The sequence below is a fragment of the Pelobates fuscus genome, chromosome 1 (assembly GCF_036172605.1).
Source record: "Pelobates fuscus isolate aPelFus1 chromosome 1, aPelFus1.pri, whole genome shotgun sequence".
In the NCBI taxonomy this organism is placed as follows: domain Eukaryota; kingdom Metazoa; phylum Chordata; class Amphibia; order Anura; family Pelobatidae; genus Pelobates; species Pelobates fuscus.
Window position 1 is genome coordinate 491,365,379 of NC_086317.1, and position 15,881 is coordinate 491,381,259.

Consider the following 15,881-nt stretch of genomic DNA (forward strand, 5'->3'; position numbering starts at 1 on the left):
TAACAGTGAAAAACTAATTTTGGTTTTAAAAGCACGCTATAGAGACACCAGATATGATTGGCAATGTGCACTGGAACATTTCTGGAGAGCACACGCTGAAGGAAGGACTGACAGAGCCGCTTGAAGGACACTGACTGGCTGCTATTAGCTTACACTGGAAACCTTTTTTCTTTGTAAAAGCACGCTATAGAGACACCAGATATGATTGGCAATGTGCACTGGAACAGTTCTGGAGAGCACACGCTGAAGGAAGGACTGACAGAGCCGCTTGAAGTACACTGACTGGCTGCTATTAGCTTACACTGGAAACTCTTCTATTACAGTGAAAAAAAATTATTTCTTTTCAATCTAAAGCTTAACCTATTGTAAAAAACAGATATGAGTGGTGGCACTGATATGAGTGGTAAAAACTGATATGGCTTGGTCTCCTATATGGCACTGTAGCTTCACGAAATAGTGCCAAAGACATTCATTGGGGTGTCTTTTTACTCAGAAGACTTAGCTGAGCATAATTTGGGGGTCTTGAACTTAATGGCACATATGAAATATACAAAATGCCCAGCAAAAATGCAATCCGTATGTAAAAAATGCACAAAATTATTTTTTACCACATACTTTGGCATATATTGGTGAAATAATGGGGGCATGTTAAGGAACAAAATGCACCTTATGAGATACCCTGGAGTGTCTACTTTTACAAATGGTAGGCCATTGTGGGTTTTTTTTTTTGAACAGTCAAACTACTATAAAACCCCAAATGGAAGCATAGGCTCATTAAATCCGTCTCTCAAAATTCGACTGTGAATACTGAAAAGGACAAGTCTCCTATATGGCACTGTAGCTTCACGAAATAGTGCCAAAGACATACAAAGGGGGTGTCATTTTACTCAGCAGATGTAACTGACCACAAAATAAAACTTTGTACAGGAATAGCACACACCAACTTTACACAATACACATGAGAAGTTCTTTGTTATAAGTTTGTGTGCCAAAACCCCCAAAAAACACAATTTTACTCCAATATTTAGCAGAGGTTGGTGGTGAAATGGCTACGTAGAAAGTGTCAAAACAACCTTTGGTAAATAGCCTGTGGTGTCTTCTTTATATAAATATATACTTTTGTGTGACAATTTTGTTTTATTTTATGGCCATTAGGCTTACAAGACAAACATACCAAATTCTAAAATCGCTCCACATTAAAAGTTTATTTTACTCCTTGTGCTTCGTGACCTATAACTACCAAAAAAACCTTAAAATCCCAGACACATTATATATTCTGTAAATCATAACAACTAAATTAATTTATTTGTAATTACTTTCCTTAACCTGCACTAATTGTGCACACATTATTATTGCAAAAACTGTAAAAAACAAAACAAAATTTTTCATTTTTTTTATAATAAATAAGTATATATATATATATATATATATATATATGTGTGTGTGTGTGTGTGTTACATCAAATTAAAGCCCTTTCTGTCCTTTAAATAACGGTATATAATATGCGTTGGTGCAATAAATTAGTTAAATGCAAATTGCAGTTGAACGCAAACACCAAAAAATGCTGTTGTCATTAAGTGAAAGACAAGCTTCTGAAGCTCTGTCCTTAAGGGGTTAACTTCTATACACCAAAACTGCTTCATTAGGCTAAAGTTTTTTGGTGACTACAGTGTCCCTTTAGCACAATATTTTCTCTGAAAAGGCAGTGTTTACATTAAAACGTGTTTACATCCTATGCACACCAAAATAACTACATTAAGCTTATTAACATTATTAACTATACATTAAGTTGTAGTGGTTCTAGTAACTTTATTATTATTATTATTATTTTATTATTTATATAGCGCCAGAACAGAAACATAATTGAGATCAGACAACTGGACATACAGGAACAGAGGGGGTTGAGGGCCCTGCTCGATGAGCTTACAACTTTAGTGTCCCTTTACCCATATTTTGTCCCTCCGGTCATAATTTAGTGCAGTGAAAAGCCCTTTCTTTATGTGATGACTGACTAGCTTTGGCTGCATCATCTAGTGATATGATCATTGTGTTTCTTTTTCTAATTAGGTGGAAAAGAGTTAGAGTCTAGAACAAAGCAAATTCACCAAATGCCTTTGCAAAATGTTTCCATTTCCCATCATGTGTCATTTATCCTACTTGGAGTTCCTGGACTGGAAGAATTCTATGTTTATATCGGTTTGGTCTTCTTCGTAGCTTATGTGATATCACTTATGGGAAATTTTACTCTTCTCTTCATCATCAAGATCGAGCAAAGCCTCCATGAGCCCATGTACTTATTTTTGTGTATGTTGTCTTCTATTGACTTGGTGCTTTCCAGCTCAACCATACCCAAAATGATATCAATCCTCTGGTTCAACTCCCAAGAGATTTACTACGAAGCTTGCCTCACCCAAATGTTCTTTGTTCACTCGTTTGCCACCATGGAGTCTTCAATTCTTCTAGCCATGGCTTTTGACCGCTACCTCGCAATCTGTATCCCATTGAGATACACATCCTTGCTTACCAAACAGCTTGTTGTCTATATAGGTTTGGGATTTCTGGGCAGAGCAGTGGGGGCCGTTCTACCTTTGCCCATTTTATTTAAGAGGTTAACTTTATGTAAGGAAAACATCATCCATCACGCTTTCTGTGACCACATGGCTGTAGTGAAGCTGTCCTGTTCAGATACCACAATGAATAGTCTCTATGGACTGGTCGTTGCTCTTTTTATTGTGGCTTTGGATTTAATGCTGATAATATTGTCCTATGCACTGATTCTTTCTGCTGTCTTTAAGTTGTCCACCAAAGAATCCAGACTCAAGGCTCTTAGTACATGTGCCTCCCATATTTGTGCCATACTTGTATTCTATGTCACAGTTGTTCTCTCTTCAGTGGTGCAGAGGTTTGGGAGAAATGTTCCTATCTACATCCATGTCTTGTTGGCCAGTGTCTACCTCATACTACCTCCTCTAATTAACCCCATTATTTATGGTGTGAAAACAAAACAGATTCAAAACAGGGTAATGAAACTGTTTGTGTTTAAAAACAGAGAAAAGGTAAATGATCTTGGTTCTTCATATTAGCCTTCATACTCCACTTTATACAATATATTATATTTTATTCACACTTGCTGTCTATGCATTCTTACGCAAAGTAATGTTCATGACAGGTGCATAGTCGCCATATGGGCAGGGGATGGATCCGTGAACCTGAACCCAGCCCACCCAATAAGACACCGACACTCATGGGTATGGGTCAAAAATGTCAACAGCTTTTTTTCTCATTTATCGTTTTTATTGAGCAAAATTTACATCACATATCACGATAAACATTTCACAGTACAATACAGTACATCTGCGCAGACAGTACGTAGAGACGTCTTCGAATTAACTTTTGCGCCTGTACAGAAGGCCATTCATTGTTGGGTGGCAATAAATGTGATGCATACCGTATTGACATTGCTTGTCAGAATTTTCTAACTGGGAAAGGGATGGGTACAGAAGAGAAAAGGGATGGGGAAGGGGATGCCCTGGGTACATTCCATTGATTACTAACATTAGCATCTCAGCAACCTAGCGTTCCCTCCTCTGAACCTTGTTTTTCAATGTATGCCGTTTGCCATTTTCTTGTCTTCCCTACTTTACAGCCAACACTCCCATTCCCGGGTATATTTGTCTAGGCAACCTTTCATCTTACTAGCCATCTTTTCATATGCACTAATTGCATCCATTTTGGCGATAACAGTTTCTATTTGGGGAGCTTGCTTGCTCTTCCAGTTGCCTGCCAGAACTACCTTGGCCACCGTCAAGACATTTAGAATCACTTTTTTGTAGGGGTGTGTGTCTATATTTGGTATAATGTGTAATAGGTATTTATCTGGTTGTAGGGGAATGCTTGTGTTAGTCCTGTGTGAAATTATGGATTGGACCTGCTTCCAAAAGTTGTTCAAAATGGGACATGTCCAGAATATGTGGAGCAAGGTACCAGTGTCCGACTCACACCTCCAGCATAGGTTCACTGCGCCTGAGTACATGGTCGCCAATCTCTGTGGGACTAAATACCACCTCATAGTTATCTTACTGTATGCCTCCCACAGCGAGAGACTACTCGATGCCTGTTTAGTGTGCAGCATAGCAGACTGCCACTCTTCTGGGGAGATTTGGCTACCTAGGTCTTTTTCCCATTTTGTCATATAGGGTATTTTTTCTGGTGCGTTACCTGCTATGATTGCGTTATAACAGACGGATAGCGGTTTCGCTAGCTTGTTTAGGGATAGGTGGTTTGGCTGGAGTGTTGGTGCGAAATTTCTAGCGGCTGTTTGCTTGTAATGAGTAAGCACGATATTCTTAATTCTTAAGTATCTAAATAGTTCTTTAGTGTCTAAGCCTAACTCGCTTTGTAGGTCAGCAAAGTGTTTTATGTCATCGCCAGACATCAAGTCCTCTACCAGTACCGCTCCTTTACTTAGCCATTTTCCTATTTGTAGGCCTGGGGAATAGGCTGCTAGTGCTGTGATTGGCGCTTTCTTGAAAAGGTTTGTCGAGTCTAGCACCATCGGGCTCCAGGCTTTCCACGCCTTGAGCATGGTAACCGAGCAACGGATGTGCGGGCCTGTAGATGTTTGGGGCACGGCATTTGTCCACAAATAATGGGCAGTGTCATGTGTTTCAAGGCATGCATTCTCCAATGACAGCCAGAGTGGGTTGTGTGAGGGGTTGTGATTTCTGAGAAGTCTTATTCCCTGCGCTAAGAAGGATGCTTTGTAGTATGCATTGATGTCAGGCATGCCTAGTCCGCCTCTAGCGTAAGGAAGTCCCAGGCACCCTTTAGCTACCCTTGGGGGTTTCCTTTTCCAAATGTGTGCGTTTACTGTGCTTTGGAATAGTTTGATCAGTGAGTTCGGAAGTGATATGGGCAGGGTCCTAAAAAGATACAGAATGTGTGGCAGTGTCATCATTTTGATAAGGTTGATACGGCCTAGCCAGGATGTATTCAAGCCTTCCCACTTTTCAAGGGTGTTCTTAATCTTGTGTATCATGGGATAGTGATTCTCTTTGGTCACATGCTGGAGGGTTTTTGTTAGTTTGACACCTAGGTATTGTAGGGAGTTTGTGCGCCAGTCAAAGGGATTATGCGGTTTTAAAGTCCCCAACACAGTTTTCGACAGGTTTATTGGCAAGGCCTGCGTTTTAGTGACATTGTTTTTGTAGTATGAAACCTTCCCATAACCTACTAACGTTCTCATGAGTGAAGGCAAGGAGGACTCTGGTTTTGTGATAAATAACAATACGTCATCGGCAAACAGAGCTAGTTTTTTGGTGCCCCCTGGTGTGCTCAGCCCTTGTATGGTAGGATCCTGTTTCACTATCCTAATTAGAGGTTCTAAGCGTAGAATGAAAATTAGGGGGGATAGAGGGCAGCCTTGTCTGGTGCCGTTACGTATGGCCAGTCTTTCAGAGATAAATCCTGTGCTAAATACCTTAGCCGAAGGGTTTTGATACAGTGCCATTATGCTAGATCTGAATGTCGGAGGAAACCCCATTCTGGTTAGAGTAAGTAGCATATACCCCCAGTGCAGTCGGTCAAAAGCCTTCTCGGCATCAAGTGCTAGTAAAAGTCCTGCCTGGTGTGATGTGTTTGCCCAGTCTATCAGGTTCAGGAAATGCCTAGTGTTGTCGCCGACTTGTCGGCCTTGGACAAATCCCGCCTGCTCCTCTGAAACGAGAGCTGGGAGGATCGGTTTGAGTCTAGAGGCAATGAGTTTGGCATAAAGTTTAGTGTCAGCATTCAGGAGTGAGATTGGGCGCAGGTTTGCGCAGTGTGTGGGGGGTTTATTGGGTTTGGGTAGTGTCACTATATGTGCTTCTAACATTTCTGGTGGCATGATTCCTGTCGATTTTATGTGGTTAAACATTTTGGTAAGGGGTGTGAGTACTTGTTTGGCCAGTTTGATGTAGTAATAGTTTGACATCCCATCCGGTCCCGGGGCTTTGTGTTTAGGCAGGGACCTAATTGCAGATTCCACTTCGTCCTCAGTGAAGGGGCTCTCCAGTTGGTCGCATTGTGTTTGTGTCAGACTATCTAGGGGAGCTTTGTCTAGGAAATGGCCTATCTCGTCCTCTGTTGGTTGATGTGTGGCTAAGTCCTTGTCTAGTTGGTAAAGTGCGGCATAGTATTTTGCTAGTTCGTTCACTATGTCCTGAGGGTTATAAAGTTTGTCTCCTGTAGCAGAGGTTATGTACGGGATTTTGGATTGTAGTTTTGTCTGTTTCGCCTTGCTGGCCAATAGTTTCCCAGCTTTGTTGCCCATAATGTAGTACGATTGTTTTAACGACCTCAAGTGTTTTTCTGTGGTTGTGAGATGGAGGCTATGAAGTGTTGCGCGAAGTGTCATCAGTCGCGTGTGCGTTGCTAGCGTGGGTTTTGTTTTATTAATGTTTTCTGCTATGGCTAGTTCTTGCTCAGCTTTATGCAGAGCCGTGTTGTGGAATCGCTTTGTTCTAGCCCCTAATTGGATCAGTTCACCCCTCATGACCGCCTTATGGGCTAGCCATTGTGTGGTAACAGACGACGAGCACTGGGTATGGTCAGCAAAAAAGTCTTCTACCCGGGCCCTTAGTCTGCGGAGGTGCTCTGGGGTGTCCAGTAGGCTATCATTTAGGCGCCATGTACCCCTACCCCTAGCAGGATACGGGATACGCATTGTTATGACCAGTGGGGCATGGTCGGACCACGTTATCGGTCCTATGTGCGCTCTCGTGGCAAAGGGCAGTGTTTTGATGTCGAGTAGGCATAGATCTATTCTCGTGTAAGTTCTATGGACCGTTGAATAAAATGTGTAATCCCTCCCACTTGGATTAAGATTTCTCCAGGTGTCATAAAAGTCATGTCCATGCATCAAGTCCTGAAGATGCAGGCCTAGTGAAATCGAGTGCTGTTGCGGGCGTTTGTCACCTTCTCTCCTAATGTCTACCTCTGGGTCCGGGGCACAGTTAAAGTCCCCGCTTATGATCGTGTGACCCACTTTAATCCCGTCAATTTTTCTAAATACCTTGTTAAGGAAGGATTTTTGTCTGTCGTTGGGCGCGTATATTGAAGCTATAGTCACCGATAACCCGTTCAGGCAGCCCACTAGTATCAATAGTCTCCCGTCCTTGCTAGCATACTGTTTGGTTGGTGTGTAGGCCCAGTCTCTATGGAAATAGATGGCAACACCTTTGGCTTTAGTCGCGGACATAGCGTGGTAGCCTTGGGGGTATGACTTGATATTGAATGTCGGAGGTTTTGTGATACAAAAGTGCGTCTCTTGGAGACTCACAACTGCTGCTTTGGATTTGTTCATTTCTTGTACCACCAACCTCCTTTTATGGGGACTATTAAGGCCTTTAACGTTTAATGTTAATATAGTTAGGGAATCATCCATGATCTTGGTGTGAAACTATGCTGTACCAGGGCATTGGGGTAACATTCACGCCTTGCAACCAGTTGTAAGAAACTGTTCCAGGGCAAGGAGAAGGGGTGGAGTATAGAGTAAATAGGGGTGTGAAAAGGGGAAAGGGGTAACCAAAGTATGTACATAGCGCCTTTAAGAAAACTGGCGCTCTACGTGGGTGAGGTGCGAGCGGGCATACTTTTCCCCTCACACTGCTCATCCTGGGGTCGTACCTAGATAGTACGGCCGAGTGCAAACAGCCTAATTCCTTATAAACTTGAATTTACCCTAACAATCTGGGGTTTTAAACATATGTCCTTAAACAGTTGTAACAAATTCCCATACCCCTGTCCCACCATTCTCTTGACATTACACTGACATGAGGCATACTATCGTCTTGTCGCTGAGGTTGGGCTACCTTGTGCCCCCCTCGTGCTACAACCCATGAGGAAGCTGCGAGGCTCCTTTCGTTATGTAGCCACCCCGAACCCTATCCTCGCGGGTGGTGCGAATTGGGTTAGCCCCGCACCATGGAGTCCCGCTACCTCGGTACTAGGGCAGAACAGGTATTATGCAGTTATTAACATGGTACAATATATACATACTCACAACCAGTTACGTTAGCATGTCAGATATCAGAAGAGTAGCCATGGGCCAGAGAGTCCTTTAATAGTTCAGTATTTGCCGTGGGATGGCGGCATGAGTTTGCCGGAACAGAACCCAGAGTCTCAATACTTTCCACGTGGTGAGCTCGCCATCTGCCATTCCGCCTGCGGCCTTTTCGGAGTTGCTGTGTTCGAAGCGTCCTGTGGTGGTGGTGGTAACGGGAACAGGCCCCATTCCTTTAGCAAGCGCATTCCCACCTCTGGTTCGTTGACAGTGTGTGTTTTGGCATTCCTCCAAACGAGTAGCTTTGTCGGGTATCCCCATCGATATGGAATGTCGTTGTTCCGCAATGTCTTAGTCACATTGATGAACTCCCTCCGCCTGCTCATAGTCATAGCCGACAAGTCTGCAAATAGTTGAACGCTTGCATAAGGTTCAGGCAACGTGGCTATTTTCCTCGCCGCTTGCAGAAGGGAGTCTTTAGTCTTGTAATAATGGAACCTCGCTACCACGTCTCGTGGCGTGTCTTGACGTAGATTTTGCGGCTTCGGTAGCCTGTGGGCACGGTCCATCAGCCATTCTTGGTCCGATGTATCTGGTACCAGGGACTTGCAGAGAGATAATAGGTAGTGAGGCAGTTGGTCTCTAGTTCCACTTTCTGGAATTCCGCGGAAACGAACATTGTTCCTGCGGGAACGGTCTTCCATATCCGCCATCTTCCTTTTCAGGATTTGCTGATCTTCCATCAGAGACTGTACTGTGTCTGCCAGCGTATCATGTGCAGCACAGATATCATCAGTGCGGGCTTCCAGGTTGTTAGTTCTTTCACCCAGATCCGCAATTTCCTTTTTAATGTCATTAGTGGCTTTCTTTAGGTCAGATTGCAGAATAAGCCTGAAGTCTTGCAACATTGCGTAAAGTTTCTTCTCTGTGACTGGGGCGTCGGTATAGCGCTGCTCCTCGAGCTCTACATGAGGGCTTGAGGCCTGTGCCTCCTCCAGCTCCTCGCCGCCGCCATCTTGCGCCGGCCGCGACCGGTCTTTTTTCGTTGATCGGATCGAGTCCGTCAGCTTTGTCTGCTTCGCTCGAGACATGATAGGTAGGAGAGATAAGTTGCTTCAGTATTTCCCCTTTTGCTGGGGGTAAAAGCTGCTTTTATTCAGGCTGTGGCTGTTTCGGACCGGGAGCTCTCACTCCATGCGTCCGTTCACCTCGGCAGTTGGACACGCCCCCTCAAAATGTCAACAGCTTTAATGATAATATAATAATAATAACTTATAAAATACAATTATATAAAGGTCATTACCTGCCACACCCCCAACATTATATCATCTCTCCCCTATTTAAATCAAGGCAATTACCTAACATAATTCACAATACATAACAACCATATAAATATAGCAAGTGCCAACATTCATCAATTTCACCTGGTAGGGCTATACCCAGATAACCCTAGACCACCGAGGTTCTGAGCCACCAATGGACTCGAAACCTACCAAAACTTGTACGAACAGTGTACCCTTTTAATCAATCAACTAACTGCCCTTACTCCTATATTACTAAGGCCCATTTTTCCTTAATGTTCCTTATCCCACCCGCCACAAGCTCAGACGTTGAAACCTTAAGCCGTCTGAGCTCCACCACCCCACAGAAATAATGCCCTGGCCAAACCTTCATGCAATCCTAAATGAAACAGATCCCACATCTGAGAGATGACCCCATCAGGAGAGAAATAGCCTGCTAACACGTCCTCAAACTCCCTGTGCCGGATCACCACCCTCCACCTTCCTGACAAAGCTAGATATCAATCCGTTCACTTTAGCTCAGCAGCGACCAACAGCTGCCGGGTTCCGAGCATGCAGCCAATGGAGCCGGGGGAACTATTTCTGACCAGACCAGCTGAACCCCAGGGACCCTTGCCCTAATATGATTAATATCCTGCTTCATCCGCTTAACCAAGAGATGCTGCAGGATAAGCCCAAGGTCATTACCTCCTGCGTACAAGACCAGCAGATCTGGCCTCCCACCCCCTCCCCCCTCACCATCCTGAACACCTCACTGCAAGCCTCTTGCCACCCGTAGCCCCTGTAGCCAAAACAGAGCAGCCTCATCCGGTCCTCAGGAAAGCCCAGCTGTTGACCCCGAAAATCAGCTGCAGCTCTCCTCTTGGCACAGAATATGAAGGAATGGCCCATGATCCAAGCCACTTGACCTACGGGAACAAGAGAAACACATCAGCCCAGGCACACTTCCCCCAGATGATCCCCCCAAACAAGCCCTCACACTAGTTTGTTAAGACGAACAGAAGAAAGGAACCAAACCAATTCCCACCTACCAATCTTTTTCACAAGCTTTTCCCTCAACCCAGGGCCGGACTGGGAACAGAAAGCAGCCCTGGAAAAAAATATTTCAGCCCTCTAACAAGCACACCACAAGCTCACTGATGCACACTACAAGCTCACTGATATACACAAGCACACTACAAGCTCACTTATACACACAAGTACACCACAAGCTCACTGATGCACACTACAAGCTCACTGATACACACAAGCACACCACAAGCTCACTGATACACACACAAGCTCACTGATACACACACAAGCACACTACAAGCTCACAGATATACACACAAGCACACCACAAGCTCACTGATACACACACAAGCACACTACAAGCTCACTGACAATCACACAAGCACACCACAAGCTCACTGATGCACACTACAAGCTCACTGATATACAGAAGCACACTACACGCTCACTGATACACACAAGGACACCACAAGCTCACTGATACACACACAAGCTCACTGATACACACACAAGCACACTACAAGCTCACGGATATACACACAAGCACACCACAAGTTCACTGATATACACAAGCTCACTGATACACACACAAGCACACCACAAGCTCACTGATGCACACTACAAGCTCACTGATATACAGAAGCACAATACACGCTCACTGATACACACAAGGACACCACAAGCTCACTGATACACACACAAGCTCACTGATACACACACAAGCACACTACAAGCTCACGGATATACACACAAGCACACCACAAGTTCACTGATATACACAAGCTCACTGATACACACACAAGCATACCACAAGCTCACTGATGCACACTAGAAGCTCACTGATATACACAAGCACACTATAAGCTCACTGATACACACTACAAGCTCACTGATACACACAAGGACACCACAAGCTCACTGATACACACACAAGCTCACTGATACACACACAAGCACACCACAAGCTCACTGATGCACACTAGAAGCTCACTGATATACACAAGCACACTATAAGCTCACTGATACACACTACAAGCTCACTGATACACACACAAGCACACCACAAGCTCACTGATGCACACTACAAGCTCACTAATATACACAAGCACACTACAAGCTCACTGATACACACCACAAGCTCACTAATATACACAAACACACTACAAGCTCACTGATACACACTACAAGCTCAATGACATACACGAGCACACCACAAGCTCACTGATATACACAAGCTCCCTGATACACACACAAGCACATCACAAGCTCACTGATGCAAACTAGAAGCTCACTGATATACACAAGCACACTACAAGCTCACTGATGCACACTACAAGCTCACTGATACACACACAAGCACACTACAAGCTCACTGATGCACACTACAAGCTCACTGATACACACAAGCACACCACAAGCTCACTGATGCACACTACAAGCGCACTAATACACACAATCACACTACAAGCTCACCACATGCTCACTGATATACATAAGCTCACTGATACACACGCAAGCACACCACAAGCTCACTGATGCACACTACAAGCTCACTGATATACACAAGCACACCACAAGCTCACTGATACACACCACAAGCTCACTGATACACACTACAAGCTCACTGATACACACACACACTCTCTCTCACTCACACTCCCTCTCTCTCTCACACTCTCCCTCTCTCTCTCACACTCTCCCTCTCTCACACTCTCACTCTCTCACACTCTCACTCACTGATACACACACAAGCACACTACAAGCTCACTGATATACACAAGCACACTACAAGCTCACTGATTCACACTACAAGCTCACTGATACACACACAAGCACACTACAAGCTCACTGATGCACACTACAAGCTCACTAATACACACAAGCATACTACAAGCTCACTGATACACACTACAAGCTCACCACAAGCTCACTGATATACACAAGCTCACTGATACACACGCAAGCACACTACAAGCTCACTGATATACACAAGCACACCACAAGCTCACTGATACACACCACAAGCTCACTGATACACACTACAAGCTCACTGACACACACACTATCTCTCTCTCTCTATCTCTCACACACTCTCTCCCTCTCTCTCCTCTCTCTCTCACACTCTCTCTCTCTCACTCTCTCACACACTTTCTCTCTCACTCACTCACACTCTCTCTCTCTCACTCACACTCTCACTCTCACACTCACACTCTCACTCTCACACTCTCTCTCACACACTTTCTCTCTCACTCACTCACACTCTCTCTCTCTCACTCACACTCTCACTCTCACACTCACACTCTCACTCTCACACTCACACTCTCACTCTCACACTCTCTCTCACACTCACTCTCTCACACTCACTCTCCCTCTCTCACACACTCTCTCTCTCTCTCACACTCTCTCTCTCTCTCACACACACTCACACACACTCTCTCTCTCTCAGTATAAATCATACAATTACCTGTCACTGGCAGTGTGAGGATCCTTCATGAGGTGCTTCCTGTACTTCCTCTTCCTGTGTGAAAGTTCACCAGGCTGAGGCTGGGGGCGGAGCTCCAGTGCAGGGGCTGGATCCTTACCAGACAGGCCGTGCAGAGGAGCTGGCAGTGTGGGAGAGACTCTCTCTCCTCCCTGCTGCAGCTGGCTGCCACCTCTGTCTGTGTAGCAGCCACTTCAGTAATTGTCTGCCCCAGTCTCCAAACAAAACCTCACAGGAGGGAAAAAGAAACGTATCGAATGCTGCACTGCTGGCCCCAAGTCCACCGGCCCACCGGGAAATTCCCCGGTATCCCGGTGGGCCAGTCCGGCCCTGCCTCAACCTACCCTTGTTGACTCTGTCGCAGCCCATATCCTGAATGAGTGTGTCCCGAAATGGCTCGGCTGGAGTCCCAGCCTGTGGAGCCCCATCTGAAAGACCCTGAAAATGTGATATCGGGGAACCGTCAACATGTACCAAAAATGAGCCCCCAGATGTCAGACGCCGAGACAAGTATCTACACCCTATTCCAAATCATTATGCAAATTCTATTTAAGTGTCACAAAGATTAAATATTTTGTTTTTCAGTTTAACTCATGGATGGCATTGTGTCTAAGGGCTCTTTTGATCACTGAAAATAAATCTCAGACACCTGTGATAATTAGATTGCCAGGTGAGCCCAATTTAAGGAAAAACTTCTAAAGGAGGGTGTTCCACACTATTAGGCAGAGCACCATTTTCATGCAATATGGGGAAGAAAAATGATCTCTCTGCTCTCAAAAAGAGTGAAATAGTTCAATGCCTTGGATGAGGTATGACAACATTAGATATTTCACGAAAACTTAAGCGTGATCATCGCACTATTAAGAGATTTGTGGCTGATTCAGAGCACAGACGGGTTTGTGCAGATAAAGGCACATTGAGGAAGATTTCTGCCAGATCCATGCATCGGATCAAGAGAGCAGCTGCTAAAATACCATTACATAGCAGCAAACATATATTTGAAGCTGCTGGTGCCTCTGGAGTCCCACAGAGTCTCCAGAGTCTTGCAACTGTGCATAAACTTTCTATTCGGCCAACCAATGCTCACAAGCAGAAACGGCTGCATTGGGCAGAAAAATACATGAAGACTAATTTCAAACATTCCTGTTCACTGATGAGTGCCGTGCAACCCTGAATGGTCCAGATGAATGGAGTAGTGGATGGTTGATGGACGGACACCCTGTTCCAACAAAAAAAACCACTATTTAACAGATAAGTGCCAAATTAGTGAAAGTGTGTAGCGCTAAAAAGTAGATTACTTACTCCCAACTTATTGGGGATATAGTAGTTGTAAATGGCTGTATAAGAACAAAAGGGAAAAGTATATAGTGCAACACTGTTAAATTAAAATGGAAATATATATTCCAAATTGGAAGCACTCACGTGGTTTAGAGCCTATTATGGATTGGCTCTAATCACTTGCGCCGTTGTGCACTTAAGGTGGCACACACCTTCTAGGTCCACGTGTAAGATGTTCCTCAGAAGCATGTAAAACAAAGAGGTTGGGGGGGAGACAGGGAGAATTGCCCTGGTGCAGAAATCCTTAATCAGGTAAGGTATAGTGCAAACACATATAGATGGCTTCTCACCTTAAAAAGAGCCTATCACTTGGCTCTAAGTGTATAAGCAGATGAGTCCAGTTCTAGGGTGACTCTACCCTTCTTTGAGCAGGATAAATGGTCCACCAAAGTGTAGATTCAATAAAATTTATATTTATTCCATTAGTGTAAAACTTTAAAAAATAAGTTGCAATACATACACAGTGGTGGTAAGTCCAAAGTCCAAAACGCGTTTAGCCGATTCTGTTCGGCTTTTTCAATTGGTAATGTACTTCCTGCTCTCTCATACATATATATCCCTGTCTGAACATTTGATTGGTTGCAGGAGATCGTGATACGGCCAATCACGAGTGCTCCTGTTGAAGATGGGTGTGTAGCTCCAATATGTCAATAATCTATCCCGTATGCGTGACGTCATCACGCACGCACACGCGTGCGCGTGTCGTCACTTCCGGGAACCTGAAAGGTGTGTATACACCTCTGTAGTCTTATTAGTCCGATCCCACTGAATCCAGAAAACAGATCTTTCTTTATATCTTGCCTCTATAGTTCATAATACTTCATTGTCTTACATCAATATGGCGGATGGTTGTATCATTAGTGTCTTTATTCGTTCAATCATCGTTATATCGATGTCCATGTCTCCATTTTGGTTATGGGCAAAGTCCTGGCATCATTTAGTCATTGTAATGTGTAGTTCCTAAAGCCATATGCTCGTTATCAGAGCAAAACAAACAGATATAGTAACATATAAAATAATTAGTATAGACACTATTCTACTAGTGAACTCTTATAAAAACATATATAGATAGCAAAAAAGTGGTGATGTGCAGAAATAATATCTATAATTGAGGACATGATTAATATTCATAAGCTCTTATACAAGCCAGACCATATCAATATAAGTGTTAGTCCACCCATTGTTAGAATCCAAAATAGATCTAGACCCAAAGATGATTGAATGAGCCACTGTTAAAATTAGGAAGTTATTAAAATAAATAAATATAGATATTAATTAATACAATAAAAAATGTAAAAAATCTATATATTAAATTAATTATAAGAAGTGGCACAATTCAAAATCATCATTGAGTCCATGTGGTTGCATGGTATTAAGGTTAAAAATCCACTGCATCTCTGTTTGTCCAATCAATTTTATAGGGTCCCCTCCTCTCCAATTACCGATTACTTTCTGGATTCCCATAAATTTCAGTAGTGATGGGTCACTATTGTGTTTATTCTTGAAGTGTAGGGACACGCTGTGTTTTAGGAAGCCATTTCTGATATTCCTAATGTGCTCCTGAATTCTTGTATTGAGTGTCCTCATCGTCCTCCCTATATAAGTCAGCCCACATGGACAACTGATCATGTATATTACTTTAGTGGATTGGCAGGTGATGACTTGTTTAATTTTGAAATTTCTATTTACATCTTGTGGGTGATGGAAC

The 15,881-nt window shown here is 43.8% G+C and overlaps 1 protein-coding gene across 1 annotated transcript; it reads left to right on the top strand.

Moving 5' to 3' along the window:
- The first annotated feature begins 2,108 nt into the window (after positions 1 to 2,108).
- LOC134586170 (olfactory receptor 52K2-like) lies at positions 2,109 to 3,083 on the top strand. Its single transcript, XM_063441675.1, has one exon. It carries the CDS (start codon positions 2,109 to 2,111, stop codon positions 3,081 to 3,083), a length of 975 nt encoding a protein of 324 aa, XP_063297745.1.
- Positions 3,084 to 15,881: the final 12,798 nt, after the last annotated feature.